This window comes from Protopterus annectens, chromosome 3.part1 (assembly GCF_019279795.1).
Source record: "Protopterus annectens isolate FY-2018-M chromosome 3.part1, PAN1.0, whole genome shotgun sequence".
Lineage (NCBI taxonomy): Eukaryota > Metazoa > Chordata > Ceratodontiformes > Protopteridae > Protopterus > Protopterus annectens.
The window spans coordinates 1,124,862,643-1,124,885,213 of record NC_056732.1 but is presented as its reverse complement, the minus strand read 5'-3'; the positions used below and the strand labels follow the sequence as shown (position 1 = coordinate 1,124,885,213).

The window sequence follows — 22,571 nt, the reverse complement described above, 5'->3', positions numbered from 1 at the left end:
ATAACATACATTGGCAGTACGGGTGAGGCACAGGCCTTTGACAGAGGATTGTAGGGCATCTGGTAGTGATGCGGACCATCTGTAGCAGGCCGGTGCATTCTGTCACTCCTACAGTCCTAGGCTGCGAGCCACTGGATTCCCCTGGAGTGACACTGTGACAGGGTAAGTGTGTGAGGTGTTAATAGCAATAGTTCCTGTCCATATTAATCCATTGGTCTGGTTGCTGGCAGGGTGCTGCTTACAGCTAGGGACACACCTACATGAAGCACCTCTTCAGCATGCTGCATTCTGTGGGTATTCCCATACAGAAGTGGAGGTCATACTGTACTCATTCCCAACAGCAGGCATATGACCTGTGATAAACCTGTGGATGATGGTGGGGTGAGCTGAGTGCATGTGTGATATGAAATCTTCTTGCAGCTGACTCACGGATATACCTGGAACATTCCCCTTATGCTACCTTGTGCGGGGCCATAGGCAGTCTCTCATTACTTCATAACTGTGCCTTTTGTGGTCTGCCAGTGATTGGCCAGAATACATCAGTATTACGTAATAAACAGACATCTAATGTGCTGCTAACTTGTATGTACAATTCCAAAGGTGTGTGCAGTTGACAGTTATATTTTATGTACTCTGTCTAGGGTACTTCCACCTGTGTACTGTGTGTATGTTTGGGCCCACATTCATGGCATTTCCATCTTTCAGATGGTGACAGATATTGACATCTGAACAATGAGTATGGATGACTGCTGAATTGGGTCTTGCTGGGATGCATTGTGGATGGCACTGCAGTTGTTAGAACATGGCCCTGTCATCAACAGTACTGGCCATAGACCACCAGGTCACACTCTTTCATGCCTACATGCTGACCACTTTCACACAATGTACAACACACAACCTAACACACAGAACCCTGCATATTGTACACATGTAACAATCTATCCTGTAAATTGGGCCAGCTCAGGTAATCTGTGCTCCACTGTTATTAACCAGACTTGTACATGTTACTGCATTTCTACATAGGATTGTGGGGGGGGGGGGCACACCTGGCAACTGTAAACATTTGCTATGACTGTACTGGTATTTCAGGTACTCTGTCGGCTTTCATTTTGTTTTGTATTCTGACCTATCATGCAGACTAGAGACATATCAGTAGAGTACAGATCTTAGGTTTTATTGACCTACATTTCAGTTTCAAACTTCATACCCTGAAGAACTAACATACAACAGCCTGACCTGTTGTCCTCTGTCTATGTAGGTCTGGAGGGTGGCTGTTATCCATCACCATTAATTGGAGGCCTTAGCTCAGCCTTTCTTTATGGTCATCTACACCTGTCCTGCTGGCTGAGGCTGTTGTTGGGTATGTGAACCTCACTGACATGCATGTGTGTGTCCTATGGACACACAATTGGGCCACAACCTGTACTGCAGTTGGATTTGTCACCTTGTTTTGTACTGCCTACTTTGTTGACACCAGTATTTGTTATGGATTCCATGCTGCCCATATAGGTGTCCACTATCTGCTGCCATCCCATTCATCCACCCGATTCCCTTGCATGCTCACATCCATACCATAGCTATAACTAGCAGAACATACTACTCTATTCAGCAATTGATAGGAAGAGCGAGTTACTTGTGGCTGTGCCAGTACTGAGGATGGTGCTGGAGGGCTGACTATGTTGGATGCACAAAGTACACTCCCTATACGTGGTTAAGCACAGGTAGTGTCATGTTTGGCATCCCTTTTACTGTATGTGTGAGTCAGAGAGAGGTGGCATTCCCTGGGTTTCTACTGTTTCAGTGTATGTGGTATGCGTTGCCTCTTTGCCAAAGCCTGAGCATACTGGGCATGCCTCCTTCTGCCTACATGGGCAGCCTCAGGTTGTTCCTCCGAGTCACTCTGTGCCTGTGTTGGCCTTGGCAATAGTGGGGGGCTGTGTGGCCCTGCCCTGTGCTGTTCCTGCTGCAGCTGTTTCTGCAGGATCATATTGTGTAGCATGGCACATACAATGAAGATTTGCGTACATGTAGCTGGAGAGTACTGCAAGGCTCTACTGGATATGTCCAGGCACCGGAACCATGACTTGAGCATCCCAAACACACATTCTATTATGATTCACGTTTGTGTGTGTGCCTCATTATGGAGTTCTTGTTTGGGTGTGTGTGCATTTCTGATGGGTGTCATCAACCATGGCTCCAGTGACTAACCAGCATCCCCCACCAGGTGGCCATATGGGATGTCCCCACTGGCAAATCTCTGGTACAGCTGTGTCATATGCCAGATGTGGGAGTCGTGATAGCTTCCAGGGCTGCCAGCACACACATTGATTATAATTCCCTGGGCATTGCACACGACCTGGCAGTTGATGGAGGGGAAACACTTGCGGTTTATGTAGACCCTACCCTGCTCACCAGGTTGTGCTTTGATGTGTATGTGTGTGCAGTGTATAGCACCCACTACCTCAGGGTATTCTGCTATTTGGTGGAAGAGACGCATATTGCTGGTCAATGCCTCATGGGTGTTGAGGAAGTATGTGTGCTCACTTGCATGTGCTAACGTGGCACCCAGGAACTGGTGGAGTACCCTGGATGCTGATTACTGTGAGATCCCCGTGATATCCCCAGTTGGCCTTAGGAAGGTACCTGTGGCTAGTATTGTTAAGCTTACTCATACCTTGGTATCCACTGGGATGGGTTCCCCTCTGTTGGTTCTGTGTGTGAGGCATGGCCAGCACAGCTCAACAGTTTGCTGTAGGATGTCTCTGTCCACCCTATAGCGCTCCAGTAGCTCCAGTTCATGTAGCTCCTGGTAGGTTACCCTGGGTCTGTACACTCTTCTCCTTCTCCTCACTGTGGGTTGGTCATCAGCATTCTCATCCTCACCACCCTCAGCCTATTCCACATATTGATGTATGAAATCGACAGCAGCCCCTATCATTTTATTAATTTTGTCAGGTAAAATGTCCCCATCTGTTTACACCAGTGGCATAGAGTTTGTTGGAAAAACCAGAGTGAAAGGTGTTTGCATAGTTTATAGTAGTGTGCTGGGCTGGGCTGCTGCCTGTGTAATTGTCTGCTTCTGATACATTTCACCTGCCAGCTATGCTAGTTTTACTTGATTGCCTTCCTACTGCTGTTTTCCCTTCTCATTGCCTTCCTGTTTAAGCCCCGAGGTGTGCCGCGCATACCCAGTGGTCAGATGTGAACAAAGTTGCTATTTCCTGTTTCTTTTGTTTTTGCCGTTTAGGCAATGTAAACACTGCTAGGCAGCCACAGACACACCCCCTGACTTAGCTATGCTTAGCTAAGGGCAAACACGGGCCACAGAGCTCCAATAAACTTACAGCATGAATGACTCCCCCTTTTTTGGTTATCTACCTCTTAGGCTTGTACCATGTTGTTGCTGCACTTACACAGTTGGGTGCTAGCTAACACTGAGGGGAAATCTGTGATTCAATATCAATCCCCTCATTTGCATAAAACTGACTGCTAATGCATAGTTACAAGACTGACACTCAGCCTTCCCCCTTAGCATCTACTATTCCATGGTATTGTTGTCTTCTGCATGCCATTGACTATTATGACAGAGTGCTGATTTTTGTTTAAAAGCTTATTTGCAAATTTTGTTTTCATTTTCAGGCCGAACCCATTTGCACACAGCTGCCCTACGCTTAAATGGCCAAAATCGGCCAAAAAAAAGTTATTTTTTATAATTTTGCAATGATTTACCATGCCAATGTCCATCTATTTGGCCATTGAATAAGCTAACTGGCTACCAGTGAAACAATGTGCTGACTTTCTAGTTGCCTATCAACTATTTAAGCTTGTCAAGAATGACACTTTCCCACTAGCTTCCTGACTGTACAAAGACACACAAAGGTAGAACCTCAGACATCTTAACCAGTCATGTCCTCTCCTCCAACCCCCCACACCAGGCTTCACTGCACAGACCGTGCTGTCTCAGTCTTTGATCCCAAACTGTGTGAATCTCTCCCTTCTTTACTTAAAGATCATTCCTTTTACCCATTTTCCCTTCACAAATAAAAGGATATTTGAATAGTCTGGAAAATACAACTGTTATCTTTCTCGCTGGTCATATAACTTAATGTCCTCATTCGTTCTTCTATTTACATACCTTATCTGACTCTATTTTTGATTGTGATTTTTAGCATGTCATGTGTTTTCCATTCTATATATAGTGATGTATATATTGTGTTTTTTTAACTCACTCTGTATATAGTGTCATTTATCAGTTGTCTTTATTCCCTCAAGCTAACTATGATATTCATTTTACATATAATATATGTATATACTGCATTTTGTAATTCACACTGTATATAATACCATCTAACTATTGTGCAACTATTGTATTTCCCCAGACTGAGACTGTAATGGGATCAGTGCTCTATAAAATAAAATAAAATAAAATAATATATAGTGTATTTCTCTCTCACTGTCTGACATTATTTTCCAAAATGTGAATCTCATTATGTGTATGTGACATTCACTTTCTGCTGAAAATATGGCATAGATATAATGAATTGATGCTTACTTGTTTCTCTTCCCATACATCTGAGTTATAGGAAAAAATATAGCACTAACCGACGACGTTGGTGTGGTATATTGAAATGTACCCACGGTTGGCGTGTTTTAATCACGAGGGTGAAGCCCGAGTGATTAAATAAAGCAAACTGTGGGTACATGTCAATATACCACAACCATGGAGTCGGTTATTGCTATTATACAATGACATTATTTAAGAAAAAAATACTTACTTTTCTAAAATAATATCTTTGTATAATGGTGCATTACTGTTCTTCCATGGCTGGTGGTATACTGCTTCCTTGTGTTGATGTACTGCGCATGCGTATGGGACTTGCATTCCCACACATACCCAGTACATCAGTGCTCGAGAAAGTAAGCAATGGAAAAAAGAAGATCTCCATTGCTCCACTTTTCCTTTCTTTTTTTTTTTAATTAAAAAAAAAAAAAGGTTCAGGAAGTTTAGGGTAGGAGCGAAACAGAATGGAGGAAATACAAGGGAAGTCAGGTACATGTCTTTAGTTTTAAACAATGCACCTGATTTCCCTTGTATTTTCTGCATGGTGTCTCTCTCATATGTCCGGAGTCCGGACTACAAATTTTGTTTTTATTTTTGTTGAAAAAAGTTAAAATTAAAGAATATACCAATGGAAAAAGTCCAGGTGACCGGACCTTTTTCCGTTGGTATATACAATGGGCATGCTGGTTGGGCTGGCCAATCAGCATGCTCGTTTTAGAATGTTAATGAACAGTCATTCTATAATATTACTTTTTGATCCTTGAGCAATGTATACTGCATTTAATACTAACACTAGGCCAGATTCTAAAACAGTTCATACTTGGGGCAAGGTGCTGCCCCAAGGTTAACACCTCAAGTAATTCAACTGCAATTTTTAAATAAAACGTTCATGTTCACCTTTGTAAAATGTGCAAAGGAAGTAGACAAGTCTTCTTAAGTGAACTGAATTGAATCCCTGCACATCATTCAAAAAGAATTCATGTGTATGCTGTGCCTTAACAATGAGGCAGGCATAAATTGGTGAAACACACATGAAGTGACGGGTGCTTTGTAAGATTATTTACACTGTCTGATAACAGTGTAGATAGCAACCACAATGGTAAATGGTGTCAAATAGTTTGAAATGCTGCACACCAAGCTATATTACAATATATTGTGAGGTAGTATGATATACAGAGGACACCCTTCACATTTGAGAGTTCACAGAGAACAAAGGCACCAATTTTATGTATCATAGATATATAGATGTATGCTTTATGTGAGTGTGTGTGTGTGTGTGTGTGTGTGTGTGTGTGTGTGTGTGTGTGTGTGTGTGTGTGTGTGTGCGTGTGTGTGTGTGCTCGTGCGTATGCATGTGTGTAGAAAGGGAGAAAGAGATTTTAAAATGAGCAAGGTAAAGAAACCAAGTTGATAACTACCAGAGCAATAAACCTGTTCCGCACAGAGGAGAAAGCTAGTACATGATATCTGGATCTTATATTCAGTCAGAGTTCCCTACTCCCCCACAGATGTCAAAATCAAGAAACTATCACCAACGTGAAGAATCGTTTAGAAGTGAAAAAACATTAAAAAAAGTACTCCAAAATATCTCGTGCTATCTTCTTTTTAATTTGCTGTATTTCAAAACTATGACAACAAGCTCTATTTTCTACAGTAGTTATTAAAAAAAATGTATATATATATATATATATATATATATATATATATATATATATATATATATATATATATATATATATATATATATATATATATATATATATATATATATATATATATATATACATATATATATATATATATATATATATATATATATATATATACATATAGATATATATATATATATATATATATATGGATCCACTTCCGAATTTCAGTATATCAAGACCAGAAGTTTGAAACTACAAAAACATGAAACCACACAACACCAAAACATTGAAACACTGTACACCACAAAACAAAAGTAAAAGCACAACCCACCCCAATATAAAAATAAAAAAACAATAATAAATAAAATCAAATAATCTGAACATATGATTCTGGAGGGGGGCACGCACCCCTGCACCTCCCATGTGAGGGGCTGTGCCCCTCCACACCCCGCTACATATATATACCAACTCCAAGGTTGCACTAACTCAAAAAAAATATACTACTTGTATTTGCCCTACACTCCCATTGCACACTGTCATACTTACACTCACTAATAACACACACACACACACACACACACACACACACACACACACACACACACACACACACACGTACAAAAGTCACCACTTCCAACATTAACATATGCACTCTCTCACTTACCGAACCTAAACTAAATGTAAAACTCCCCCCAAAAATAAAACCTAAAACATTTGCACCCAAAATAAAAAAAAACACTAAACACGTTCCTGAATCTCTGCACATAAAAAGACATCATCTGTCCTGTGGAATTCCCAGAAACAGTGCCCTTAAAGAGACAGCACACAATAAACTACATACCACACCACACCTACAGCGGATTTGAGAAATGAAGATTCGTTAAAGTGCAGTTTTGAAAAACTGCACTCTTGACATTCCGGTTTTGATATACTGAAATTCGAAATTTCAGTATTTTGAGATTCAAAAGTAGATCCATATATGTATGTATAAAGATATATATATATATATATATATATATATATATGTGTGTGTGTGTGTGTGTGTGTGTGTATGTATATACACTCACACACACACACACACACACACACACACACACACACACACACACACACACACACACACACACACACACACACACACAGACACATATTGATAGAGATATATAGACATTGATTTATGTAAATTATCTATAGATTTACATATATGTTGATGACGGATAGATAGACAGACAGACAGGAAAAAAGTTTGCTGGTCTAAATTCAATAAGAAGTATTTCCAAAGTAAACTTACCAAGCTGCAAAATGAAGGGGTGATTTTTTGTCTTTTGATTTTGTGTAGATCGAAACTTCTAATCCCAACATGTTATGGACAGAATCAGAAACTCCTTGTCGACATGCGTAGTGGAGTGGTGTGCAACCTTCATTGTCTTCATCATTCACTAATTCTTTGATGTTACTATTCTGTTAGGAATCAACACAAAATTCATTGTTTTTGCAAACTGCAGAATAAAAAGAATACCTACTAAAATGGGTCTACTCATTCTTTAGTTATTTTTCCTAATTTGGACTTCTGCTTTGTCTTGTTCCAAAAATCTGGTCACATTATATCTCATTTCATTTAAAAGCTTTTTAACCTAATATTGGTGGCTTCCACTAAGGCAGAGCAATACTAGCAGACTATTTTAATGAAAAGTGAGTGCATTGCATCCAAAAGTTGTGATGTTTTTGTTGAACTGTGACTTAGGTATGCAAAGTTTTTTTTTTTCCAGCAATTAGGAGTACAGTATTTTCATTGCTGATACAAAAGTAAAGACTGTGCTGCTGACACCTATATGTTGATTTTGCAATATTAGCAGTCATATTAAAACTTAATTTTGAAATAATGTTGGTATATTTTATTTGGGTCAAATTCACCCGTGTGTGCTACAGTGTTCTATAGGTTTATAAGGCTATGTAGTCCATATTCCTTATAGATATTAAATGCATGGCATGGATATATAAAACACTCTTTTTTAACTATTGTGTTTTAAAATATACAAAAATGAATTTAAAACAAAGTCTTACTAAAGAAGTGGAAGAAGAAAATAAAGCAATAAGTTTATGGCTACGTATGATTAAGAGATCTAGAGAAATCTTCTGTTTGATTTTGTTATGCAACATTCACGTCAATGACTGTGATGGTTATGGTTTCTTTCTCATGAACTATAAATGCTTTCTTCTGCTTTTCTATTAGAAAAGTTTCTAACAACAATGGCTTACCTGTAAGTCTGGCTGTCTGCAAAGTGATCTGAGGTGGAGCAACAAGCCCCTTGTTGCTATTTAACCTGGAGTTACATTGTGTAGCTGCACATTTTACATCAATAGCTCAAAGGCTGATAGTGAGATCATTGTAATGGAGTCATCTGTCAGCAGCCATGTGAACAAGTCCTAGTACTGGTCATTTTTACTTTTTAGGGGGATTTTATCTATCTGAAGGCTAGAAGATTATTACAAAAACAGGAAAGGCAGAAATAAATAATAATAAAGTAGGGTTTCATTCCTCAGTTTGAATCAAGTCAAGTCAGATATGGTGAGAGCTGTCAGCTTGTGAGTATGGATGGGGGCAGGCAACATTGCTGTGGTGGGCTCATGGTTAGTTCTTACTTTACAGGACATGCCTTTTCTTCGGGGAGTTACGGAGTGCTTTTCTTTGTCAGAGTGCAACATTGCTGACATGCAGTTGAGCTTGGAGGTTGGAGTCTTCCTTGTTGGTGTTGGTTCTTCTCTTGGTCAGTCAAGTCAGTATTGGAGCTGTTCCCCTAGTTTGTTTTTCACTTCTTTCCCAGCCTTATGGCTCTGATCACTTTGAGAGTCAAGAGAGTAGAGTTCCAGTTTGGGGAGCAATAAAAAAGAACAGGAGAAATAGATAGGGAGGTTAGGTGATTTTGGACTTCTTACAGTTTGAAGTGTGTTTGGTTTGCATCTCATGAGGGCTGGGCTATCAGATGTTTTTTACTTGTGAGGAATTTCAGTTTGTTCAGGCCTTGCACTGTTTTGTGTTTACTCTTTATGGGGTTTGTGCCTTAATGACAGTCACGTTATAATGACAGACAGTTGGATTTTTTGAGTTTAGCTTTTGTTTGAATGATTCATGGGGTGAGATCTGGTGTTATAGTGACTTTTGCATTGGCATTGATATACATTTAAGCACTGCTTTGCATTTTGTGCCTTTTGTAGTCAATGTGGTGGGCTTTATTTGGATTTCTGTCAATGAGGGGTGTGCAGCATGGTTTGGGCATGTATCTGTTGCTCCATTCTCTTTTTGCAGGATGGCAGTTGTTTTAGTCTCATGTTCTGAGAATGTTGCAGCAGCTGCACATCCAGAATAAACATGGAGCTTTGGCACCATCTTCTGATTGTTTACCTCAACTGAGTTATTTTTCAGTTTTAGCACTTGATGATGATGTGATAAATTTCTTGGAAAGTAATTTCGAAAGCAGGTAATATAGTTAATTTTCCTATAATTATATTAAACAAAAAATAAAAATAGTAATACATTTATATGTGCATATATATATATATATATATATATATATATATATATATATATATATATATATATATATATATATATATATAATAACAATACCACTAATAGAAGATGTCATATTTTATAAATATTATAATATTTATTTATATAAATAAAACAGTAGGTCTAATTCACAACACAGGATAGTACACATTATTAATTAAGTCAGATTTGATTTAATAATAAGTGCATGTCTGCTGGATTACATGGTAATGTTTTTTGTTTTTAACCTCTCATTCCATTTTAGGTCATTCATCATTACAGGTACATAAAGACAGGTGACACCAGATAACTCAAGAAACCCTGGACTTATTTTATGATCTAGAGGTGGACCAGATGCATGAACAAGGTCCATTTAATAGAAAACGTGCCCTCCCAGTGGTGCATGATGAACCAGCACAGGGGTCCATCCCTTGCTAAAAGATAAGGAGCAAGGACAAGAAAGACAACCTGGCTACAGGTGAAAATACATCTGTGCTGACGGAGGCCTCAGCTGAACCAGAAGGTAATAACATGAGGTGGGGGGTTCATACTCAGGGACAAATTATAAAGGGCAGTCTTCAGAAGAATACCTGGAAGAGTTTATGAATTCTTTACCAGATGAAGGCAGAGCTAGAGTATTAAACTTAGCTCTAGAAAATAAAATTTGATGTCACCTCAACATTGCTGGCTAGTCACTAGGGAATGGTTTCCCCATCACCAGCCTCTGCACACCTGTTACTATATCACAGGGGTGTAGCAAGCAAATTACAATTTGTAATCATAAGCTCTTACTGCTATCCCCTTGACACTTATTACTTAAAAATGGACACATCTCTCTTAATGTTGCCCCCAGGCATTTAATAAATATAAATAACCTTTCAGATCTTCCCCCTATTGTTTTTAGATTAGCAATATTGGTCCTGTTGTTGAAGGCATTCATTTACACAGCTATAAACATACTATGACCTGAAGAAAGGTATACTGCTATGAGGCTCAGAAAAAAAATGTACTTAGTAAAGTACAAAGAGTACACCTGGCTGCACTCTTGCTATAATATCAGTCTGGGGCAGACCATCCCATCTCTAGAAAGAGGGCCACTGCCAATAACCTAGAAGTCAAAGTCACTCAGTCCCCCCCCCCCATGGCTATATTAAACTCATTTGGTGCTACCTCCCGAGGATCACACATTACTGTACACGTCCTCTCAAATGTTAAAGAGAAAATCCATAATGGGCTATGTGGATATATTTGATCTAGTCAATACCAGTTGTAGTCATCATATAATTGGCACTGATAATCCTGGGGCTAAAGACCTGATGGCAGCACTAGCAGCACTGGGAAAAACCCTCTGCCAAGGTATTGTCCAGGACCTGGGATATTTTGTCTTTAGGCTTTATGGTGTTTATGGGTGTTATTGTAGAAAAGCATCCCAGCCAGATGCTGCCTTTGCTTGCCTATTTTTGGTGATGAGGGAGGCCCATCATGTCAAAGAGAGGTCAGTGTGGTTGTACTACAGTCAGCAATTTAGAAAATTAAAGGCTTTTGACAAATTGCTTAAGTGGGAGCAAAGGCATCCGGACATTTGGCTGAGCACTATGTTGGATAAGCCCAACAATCTTGAGAATGAAGCGCTTTGTAGAGGTTAGAGTGAAGGAAAATTCTGTTGGGATTTTAACAGTGGTAACTGTCTTTGGCTCTCTTGTAAGTTTGCCCATTTATGTTCGGCATGCGGTAAGGGTCAACCATCAGTCAGGTGCTGGGCTACTTCAGATCAGGCCACATACAACAATGCCTCCTTTTATCATGACAGCAGCTTAGCTTTGCTGCAGAATAACCCAGTACGAGGTAAAAAACTTTTCACGGTTGCAGATTTCTTGCAGTAAGGTGCCCAAGTCATTTTCAGTCATTCTCACTCCCTGATCAAGCTAAATAAACTGATTCAATTGTTGGCAGATTTCTCAGATAGACATGTCAAAACTGTTATTGTTGAAGGTTTACAAAAAGGATTTAAAATTTGTTCTTCTGTACCATTAGTTTCTAGGCCAGTTAAGAATCTTTCTTCTGTCAAAGGGTATGAGGACATAGCATCCAGATTCATTGAAAAAGAAGGGTTAGCTGGTAGGGTAATCAGCACTTTCTCCAACTCTCCCTGGCCTGCATTCAAAATGTCCCTTATAGGCCTCATTTCCAAAAAGAAAAAAAAAGGAACATAGGCTGATTCACCTCTTTTCTCACCCTAATGGTTTGTCAGTCAATTAATTCATTGACAAAGAGCAATCTAAAGTGCACTATTCCTCACTAGAACAATCACCTGAGGTAATTATGAGGTATTCGGACCCTTAACTCGATAAGCTAGGCATCCAGTCAGCTTTTTGTCTCCTTCCCCTTATACAAGAGGACTGGCCCCTGCTAGGATTTCAATTTAATGGTAATCTCATCTTCGATACTGCAATACCCATGTGGTGCTCTTGTGGTACCTTCGAAGTTTTCAGTACTGCAATACACTTGTGTTGGCAACTAACAGCACTGGTAGTCAGCAGTTCATTATTTAGATGACTTTACTAACTGCAGAGTGGCTTGGGCTGTCAGCCATATCAGGTTTCAAGAGATTGAACATAAGAATCTGAAAAAGAAGTGGAAGTTAATGAGGAGGGTAAGAAAGAAATGATTGCGAAAGGAATACCGAAGGTATTGCGATAAGAAGTATAAGATATGATAACAAGTTATAGAGTAAACAGCACAGTAGGAATAGAGTAAGAGAACAAAATATGGGAAGACAGTAGACGGTTCATGTAGGATATTTAGAATGAGCCCAGGTAGTATTAAGGTAGTCTTTTAGAGCTTTCATAAAGTCAAGCGTCTGGTTTATTGTTGTAGAGACAGGGAACGTTTTTTCCATGAAAGGTCTGGTAAATAACTATACAGTTTTTGTCCAAAAGAGCTCTTAAGTTTTGAAATTTCCAGGTGCAATTGATCTGAGCTTCTTAGAGTTCGAGGAGGGGTGTAGAAGGAGACCAGGATGGAGATGGAAGAGCAGGCGAGGGGTTTGTGTATGATGCAGTGAATGAGGGTAAGATGAAAAACTGAAGATGTAGAGGGAATTCTAGCGAATTTAGACAAGTAAGGGCAAGACAATGATGTGACCTAGGTGGGTTATTTGATGCAAACTAGCTACTTTATTATAGGTGGTTTGTAATTCTATGAGGAGAGTCGACTGAAGGTCAGTTAGGATTTGAGAACAATAGAGTAGGTTAGGGAAAAGATAAGCCTGTGCAAGTGTCTGTAAATTTTTTTTTTCTGTACAACAGACCTAATTTTTGATGAATCTTCTTAATACTGTGGCATACATGAAGGTCAAATTTTTGTTGGTATTCTATAATGGCACCTAGAAGCTTAGTATGGGTTTCAGCTTTAATGGTAGTGTTGTTAAGGGGTGTGATGGTGAAAGTGGATTTGTGTTGAGAGAGTAATTTAGAAAGGAAAAGTAGTAATTTAGTCTTTTTGGGGTTGAGTAAGAGTTGGTTGTTCAAAAGCCAAGTTTTGATAAGGCTGAAGGAGTTTTATGTAAGTGTATGTAGCTCAGAGAGAGTATCGGAGGAGGTGATGACTGTGGAGTCATCTGCTTACTGTATAAGGGATGATTGTGGGCAGGACATGTATAGGTAATTTATGAAAATATTGAAAAGTAAGGGACTAAGTATTGATTCTTGAGGGATTCCCATCTTACTGGGCAGGAAGGGGGATAGGGAGGAGATCCATCTACTAGCTTGAAGTTTGTTGGATAGGTAGCTTTGAAACCAGGAGAGAGTCGTAGAAGAAAGACTGTGTTGAGAAAGTTCAGAAAGAAGGATAGGGTGAGAGATGATATTGAAGCTTTGGAGATCAAGCAAGAGACAGGAGACAAGCTTGTTATTATCTCTGGCCTTAGAGAAAGAGTTTGTAAAGGGATGAAGGCTGTTGCTGTACTATGGTGTGGTCATAAGCCATGTTGTGTAGCTGAGAGTCGGTTTTGGTAGATGAGGTAGTCAATGATTTGTTTATGTATGCATTTCTCAAGGATTTATAAAAATAAATAAATAAATAAATAAATAATAATAAGATAATAATAATTTTGGATAGAGGAGACAGTATAGTTATAGGCCAGTAATTGGAAAAGTCAGTAGAGTTACCACCTTTGTGATGGGGAATACTATAGAATTTTTTTCCATAAAAAGGGAACAATGGATTCTCTTACTGAGTGGTTTATGAAAATTGGAAATGGGATAGGCAGTAGTGTGGGCTGCAGCCTTAATGTACACTGGAGGTAGGTTGTCTGCTGATACAGAGCAAGGTTTTAGTTTGAGAAGTAGGTTTTTAATATAGTTTTAGGTACCAGTTTCAGTGAGAAGGAGTCTTTTAGTGGTGAAGGAATGATACTATTGGAGGGGCTAGTAGAGTTAGTGGTTTGGATAAGTTTACTAATAGAGTAAATGAAGTAAACTTAAAGTAACTTAAAGATAGATGCAGTCTCTTGTGGAAAATGATTAGGGAAGGGGTTGGGAGTAGAGGGTCTTACAGGGTGCATGATTTGGTTGACAGTTCTCCAGAATTACTTGGGATTCTTGTTTTGTGTGGTTTGAGGTTTCAGATAAACATATTTCTTGTCTACATTAAGTTGTTTTTTAGTTAGGTTATGTAGTTCTTTCTATGTTTGGTATCAAGTGTACAATTTAGTTTTTGTCCAGAGCTTCCAGGCAGTGTTCCTTTTCTTAAGAAGGGAGAGAGTAACTTGGGTGAGCCAAGGAAAGCATCTAGATTTGATTCTTTTAATCTGAAGGGGAGCTACAGAGTTTAGACTGTTATGAAATATGGTGTTAAATTATTGGACTGCTTTTGTCTAGAGGTAGATGAAATAGGAAGAACCAGTTAGATGAAATAATGTTGTTGAAGGAGTCTGGATGAAAGCTGGAAAGTTTTCGGTATTCAATAAGTTTATGTGGTCTGGGGAGATGAGGAGTGAATTTCTGTATACAGATGGGAGATTAATCATTAATGGCATCAGGTAGGGTTTGGGGGTTGTGGTAGAGGTTAGGGTTGGAGACTAGTATCCAGTTGATTATAGATGCGGAGTTAGAATTTTTAATAAAGTGGGTAGGGGTTGAGATGAGCTGGGTAAAGCCATATAAGTTTATACCGGAGCTTGTTTAGGAGGAATTAAGTGATAGTCAATTGATATTTGCATCACCTAGTAGGGTGCTCTCATTAGGTATATTGTTGGAAAACCAGGAGAGGATTTGTTCACATATAGGTATGTTGTTTTCTGGTGGTATGTATATGGCAGCAATAGTTAGTGTTTATGATTATTGAGTTTGCAGTTAGCAATTAATAATTCAGGGTGGAAGGCAGGAGGAGGATTAGGTACGGTAGATAAGGTCAGATTGTTGGAGTAGAGTACTTCTACAACTCCTCTTTTTTTGGTAGTTCTGTCAAGATGAAGAATGTTATAACTTGGGGATAGGAATTCCTGGGTCTATACTACATTGTCAAAAGGGCTATTCATCAAACTCCCTTTAATTGACATGTAAACACTGAACTACCAAAACTTTGAATGACCACATGAGCAAATTTTTTTCCCAGGGGAAAAATTGTTTGTCTAACAACAAAGAAAACAAACTGTCACACCGTACAAGGTTGCGGGCTTCACTCCCCCTCCCCCCAACTAAATATACCAACTCTGAGATGACACTCCAGTGGAGGAAAGGGCAAATTCCTTATGATGGCCAAGTGATTATTTCCCCTAATTTTTTTTAGTTCGGTAGTTACATGTCAATGAAAGGCCATTTGATTAACAGCCCTTTCTACAACATAAATGGAACCTGAATTACTAATCTGATATATGAGGTTTAAGCCATGTTCATAGGTTCATGGGTAGGTACTAGGCTATTGGCCCAAGGGCCTAAGTAAGCTTAGCCAACAAAGTCCCCTGGCTTACGCCAACCCAAGAAAGTTAATTTCTTGTGCCCCTGTCGAGTAGAGCCACAGAAGTGATCCCTGGAGTATATTTCCTATTTCCCAGCCACTCATCAAGATTGAGATGGTTATAATATTGGGGGAGTAATGAGCTATCCAAAAGTGGAATTCACTAACTTTGTTAACAATGCTATGAAGATTAATTGAGTATAATGACAAAGATTTTGGAGTACAGTCAGAGTGATGAGATATAGAAGGGCTGGGTAAAGATAAAAGAGAATTGCAGTGGGGTACATGATTTGGATGAATGTCACCAGAGAGATGTAAGGTATTGCAGGCATACAAGAAACTAGTCTTAAATAAGTGTATAAGGTGTGGTTTATGTTTAGTTTTTGGATGTATTGAATTAAGAGGAGTGAATTTGATCTTAGGAATGGCAAGGTTAGTTGTAAGAATGAGTGCGGTGGATATATGAGAATAATAATGTGTAACTGCTTGTTGGGTGGAGTGAGAAAATGTTGGAGAGTGAATAAGTGGATGATATGAGTGAGGTAAGTGAGAAGCAAAAGGGGGAGGGTGATCAGGTTAAGTGAAAGCGTTTTAATAGTAGGAAGAAATGATGAAAGTGAGTGTAATTTAATATAAACTAAATAACATAATGAATTGGGAAGTAACAATGGGTAAGGTGGTTATTATAATATGTGACTGTAGGAGGTGTAGGGAAAGGGGAGGTGTTACGTCAGGGATAGATTAGTTAGTGATGGGTACTGAGAGGAAGGGGAGATGCTAAAAGGGGGTGGGAAAAAGGGCAGTTAGATATAAAGGTAATTGATGCAGGGGTGGGTGGGAAAGAGGGTAGGTAGTAGAGCAGAGTGAATCCAAGTGTAGCGAGGGTGAACAGAACAGGGTGAGCCATGGGAAGTGGAGAGCTTTGAAGAAAAACAATATGGAAACCTAGGAATCTGGCTAGAAAATATGAGCATCAGAACAGTGGGTATAAATAGTGTAAGAATGGTAAGTATTAAGTATAGAGTCTAAGTACAGGAATAGGAATAAGTTAAAGTATGATGCACATGCAGAGGTGCAGTATAGCCTTTCAATGCCTATTAAGATCATAGGTGGCAAGTTGCAAAAAGTGGTTAAAAATAAATGTTATAGTCTTCACAGTTCAGTTATACACAAACTTATATTTATTTTTTTTCTGTACCTAAACCAATGTAATGACAGATATAACCTTATTACCCTTTTAAAATATACAATTTCTCACTGTCTGTGTCATTAACATTAGACCCATTATAGAGTACAACAGGCCTTTTGGAATGTACCTCACAAGACATCTGCAGCAGCTGGAAAGGCCACAGAAGTACCTCACAAAGTGGATTACTGGCCTCAAAAAAAATGCCCTACACTGACCGCCTCAAAAAATACCAGCTTTACTCCATAGCATATCGACTACTCCCAGGTGATCTCTGCCTAACATATAAAGCTGTGTCAAACCCAAAGCTGTTGGACATGCTACACTTAAAGAAATCCCAATCCCTGCGAGCTACAAGCTCTAGGGACCTAAACCTTGTCACCACAATAAACAGGGCATGCTGGAGGGATAGATTCATGTCCCAGAGACTTCCTATACTCTGGAACAAGCTACCCATCTATGTCAAGCAAAGTTCTTCATTAGCACTCTTGAAAAAAAATCTTGATGAGTGGATGGGAAATAGGAAATACACCCCGGGGATCACTTCTGTGTCGCTGCTGGACAGTGGAACAGGAAAATAATTTTCTTGGGTGACGTAAGCTATGGAACCTTGCTGGCTAGGCTTACATAGGCCCTTGGGCCAATAGCCTAGTACCTACCTATGAACCTATGAGTATTCACCTCATTGTATAAATGCAGGGTTCTAGTCACCTGATTTGACAGTCTGTAATTCTGACAGAGCATTAAAATCTTTCCATTACCATCCTTTACAAGTTAGTCTGATTAGAGTATCTCTTGTCCATATAATGTGATTTGTAGAAAAGTTGTGGGCATTCAAAAAGCATATATCTGAATTGTAGATATCTGAATTACAGGTATGTCCTTATGGGATCATTTGCATATATAAAACACCAAAAATCCACAAACAACGAACTGTTGAACTGGAACGGAACACAATAAAAGTCAGCCAAAAAGAGTTAGTGCTATTTATTATTAATTACACTTTCAGCTAGGACAGTGCCTAGCCTTCTTCAGACAAACAGTTAAAATATGGTAAACCAATGCCTTTTATCTAATCAGTTCAGTGATGTCATCAATTAAGCAATGTTGTTAGTAACCATAACAACATATTGTCTCAGCCTACTTTTATATTACAAGTTATAACTCTAACTTATAATACAGGAAATGATGAACAAAACAATATATATTCTATCTCATCTTATGTTTAAAAACACACTTATATGTGTATACATGTTAAAAACTAAACTATACAAATTTAATAACAACATACTCTACTTAAAACACTAAATCAAATTGATACTAAATATGTCAAATTCATAAAAATACTTATGAATTCCCTGGTTCTCCTTTGTGTGAATATAAGGACTAAAAAATACCTAATTAAACAAATGCTGCACTAACCAACCCTTAATACCTGGTTAAACTGTCTTATGCAAAAACTTTGTATATTTGCATTGTATTCAACTTTTATCTATTCAAAGTTAGGAGTTTCAACAGACTTTTAATGGAAATACTATCATTAATCCCTGGGGGCATATGAGCCCTCGTTCGCACTTGCCACTTCAGTTCATCTATTTTGAGCAAAATTTGCCAAGGACCCCCCCGAATGTTCTCAATTCTCTGTTGTAAAACTGTGAACCTAAAGGTGTGCGGAAATTCAGAGCAGTGTTTGGCTAAAGCATTGTTAAAATCTTTCTTCTTTATTGCATAACAATGCTCATATATTCGCTGCCTAAAACGTCTCTCCGTTTTCCCAATGTAAAACACGTTACATGAATTACAACAAGCAGCATAAATCACACCCTTAGATTCACAGTTGAATTTTCCTTTTATTTTGTATGTGTTGTGGTTCAAAACCACCTGGTTACCAACCAGAATGTGTTTACATTGTGAACATGAACCACATTTAAACGTCCCATTAATTCTCCCATAAGAATTCCTGCTATTAATGTTGCTCTCTAAGAGGGCTTTAAGATTTTGACCACGTCTGTATACTATTCTAGGACTAGAACCAAGAATTCTAGAAAGGGAATTATCATTTTTAATGAGGTCCCAATTTTTATTTATTACCTCTCTAATAGACCAAAAATCTAAAGAGAATGTATACAAAAAGCTGGCTTGATAACTTACATTACCAGCTTTTTTATTTGGCAATTCATCAGATAGACTAGCCAATCCATTAAGAACTGAGTGAGAAGATGAGCTTGATTGTCCTTTTAATAAAGGAATAAAATAACCAACATTACGCTTGAAAACTACTTCTTTTTTGTGTTGTTAACAAGTTGACTAGGATAGCCTCTTTTAAAAAACATGTTACAAAGATGGTCACATTCAGTCTCAAAGTCTAATTCGTCCGAAATCATACGGGCGGCCCTCACCATCTAGCCTTTGACCACCGCTTTCTTTTGTTGATACGGGTGGTTGCTAGTAAAATGAAGGAAACAGTTTGAATATGTTGGTTTCCTATATATAGAACTTTTGTATCTACTATTAGACTTGTAATTAACTAACCAAATGTCCAAATAGTTGATCGCGGTTATACCTATGTTATAAGTAAACTTTAGAAAACTTGTGGTCCTGTTAATGTTGTCAATAAAGACTGGTATCATGGACAGTTCTCCATTCCAAATACAAAACATGTCATCCTGGTATCTAGTATACCAGGAGACATTGTTTTGAAATAGTTGGTCTTTAAACAACAATTTGTTTTCCCAATAAGCCATAGTGGCATTGGCGAAACTAGCGCCACATGGAGAACCCATGGCCACACCAGTTTTCTGCAGGTAAAACATACCTTTAAACAACATAAAATTGTTCCTCAAGACCATTTCAAGCAAAGTCTCAATTATGTAAATGATATTATCATTTGCTTTCTTACTATGCAAAAATTCCCTTACCCATTGTGTGCTTAAATCCTGAGGGATCACCGTGTAAAGATCTTTAACATCTATAGTTAAGAAATACACCTCAGGTTGGTATTCTAAGGAATTAATGTTTGTAAGAAAACTCCACGAGTCTTTGCAAATCTGTGGTTCGGTTTCAATAAAAGGCTTCAACAAACTGTCAACATGTTTGGCACAAGCGTATGTGATTGCGCCACGGCCATCAACTATTGGTCTGAAAGGGGGGGACTTTATGTCCTTGTGGATCTTCGGACACCCAAACAGTACTGGTGTTTTGGGAGCTATCATATTTAAATATTGGTAAAGGTCAATGTCTATGGAACCTTCCACAAACAAGTCATCCAAGGTTGACCTTACCTTCTTGTAGGCTACATTAACCTCATTGATTGTTACCTGAGTGTAGTTGTGAGTGTTTAAATGTTCCATCAATTTCTCCACATATAAACAATGATCCATAAAGACTAAGCCACCCCCCTTGTCAGGCTTCATAACTCTTGTATTACAATCTTTAAGTAATTGAATAAATCCGCGTTCCGTCATAGACATGTTAGACTGAACTGGACGAGACGTGTATATTCACTTTTCTTTGATGGCCCAAAAATCAATTTCACACATCTTCTCAAAGTGTTTAAACCTGGGTGAAGTGGGGGATTGAACACGCTAGAAACCCTCAAAGTTTTCACCATACTAACCATAGGTCCCATTGAAATTTGGAGATTAAGTTTACGAATAAATCATTTTAAGTCCATTATGGTTCTAGTTATGTCAAAGGACTTTGCAGGTACAAAGGACAGCCCCTTAGATAAAAAGTCAACCATGTCCTTTTGGACATCTAAGGAAGTGTAGTTATATACGGCGAAGTCCAGTTATATACGGTGAAGTCCCCTTCACTACTAAGATGAAGAGAAGGCATTTCTTCAGTTACTAAAATGAGAGCTACCGCCTCCATTGTCTTCTCTTGCTCCCATTTTAGTAACTGAAGAAATGCCTTCTCTTCATTTGAGTAAAGAAGGGGACTGCACCATATATAACTACACTTACTTAGATATCCAAAAGGACATGGTTGACTTTTTATCTAAGGGGCTGTCCTTTGTACCTGCGAAGTCCTTTGACATAACTAGAACCATAATTGACTTAAAATTGTTTATTCGTAAACTTAATCTCCAAATATCAATGGGACCTATGGTTAGTATGGTGAAAACTTTGAGGGTTTCTAGCGTGTTCAATCCCCCACTTCACCCAGGTTTAAACACCTTTGAGAAGATGTGTGAAATTGATTTTTGGGCCATCAAAGAAAAGCGAATATACACGTCCCGTCCAGTTCAGTCTAACATGTCAATGACGGAACGTGGATTTATTCAATTACTTAAAGATTGTAATACAAGAGTTATGAAGCCTGACAAGGGGGGGTGACTTTGTCTTTATGGATCATTGTTTAAATGTGGAGGAATTGATGGAACATTTAAACATTCCCAATTACACTCAGGTAACAATCAATGACGTTAATGTAGCCTACAAGAAGGTAAGGTCAACCTTGGATGACTTGTTTGTGGAAGGTTCCATAGACATTGACCTTTACCAATATTTAAATATGATAGCTCCCAAAACACCAGTACTGTTTGGGTGTCCGAAGATCCACAAGGACATAAAGTCCCCCCCTTTCAGACCAATAGTTGATGGCCGTGGCTCAATCGCATACGCTTGTGCCAAATATGTTGACAGTTTGTTGAAGCTTTTATTGAAACCGAACCACAGATTTGCAAAGACTCATGGAGTTTTCTTATAAACATTAATTCCTTAGAATACCAACCTGAGGTGTAATTCTTAACTATAGATGTTAAAGATCTATACACAGTGATCCCTCAGGATTTAGGCACACAATGGGTAAGGGAATTTTTGCATAGTAAGAAAGCAAATGATAATATCATTTACATAATTGAGACTTTGCTTGAAATGGTCTTGAAGAACAATTTTATGTTGTTTGAGGGTATGTTTTACCTGCAGAAAACTGGTGTGGCCATGGGTTCTCCATGTGGCACTAGTTTCACCAATGCCACTATGGCTTATTGGGAAAACAACTTGTTTAAAAACCAACTATTTCAAAACAATGTAAGGGATGCAAAACAAAATCGGAGAAGTGGAACACGGCAGAGAGACCAAATCTTCTCTAAAGGCAAATGTCATATAAATCCACTGCTACACCAAAGTAGAAAAAACACTTCCAAACGCTCTCAAGTAGGTAAAAGGACAGGTTTATTGCAACAACGAGTTAGCGCTTTCACCAATTCGGCTTCCTCAGTCTCAACACTACAATGCTGACAGTAATTAATTATATACACAAATGAGCGGGAAAAACTTCTCAATCAATAACTAATTAGTACATCTACAATCAAACCAAGCAATGTGCTGGTATAAAAACCATTTAAAACTTTTATAAATTAATTGCTAATAAATACTTGCAATTTAAAAATGCAAACACTTCTAAAAGAATAATAAATGTTTCATTACACAAAAAATATATAATATCATACCCTAAATGAATATAAAAATAAAAGTAACATAACATTATGTATAAACCTTTAGCCTCCTAATTTTCAGGAAGGGTTTGACTGATAACTTGGCATTCAAACCTGGTGGAACATCAGACCTTAGTCTCATGATCCAGATATTCTCTCTGCCTTCGGTGTGTGTCCTAATATCCCCCCCTCTAATGTTAACAGTAACTAACTCTAAAATCCTG

General features: G+C 38.5%; 1 protein-coding gene across 1 annotated transcript in view; it reads right to left on the bottom strand.

The window, feature by feature from the left end:
- LOC122797757 (transient receptor potential cation channel subfamily A member 1-like) overlaps positions 1-22,571 on the bottom strand; it is a 1,751,748-nt gene that overhangs the window by 1,494,094 nt on the left and 235,083 nt on the right. The window contains exon 11 of the mRNA XM_044066281.1: positions 7,505-7,674. Coding sequence (XP_043922216.1) covers positions 7,505-7,674 — 170 coding nt within the window. The remainder of the gene's footprint in view (positions 1-7,504; positions 7,675-22,571) is intronic.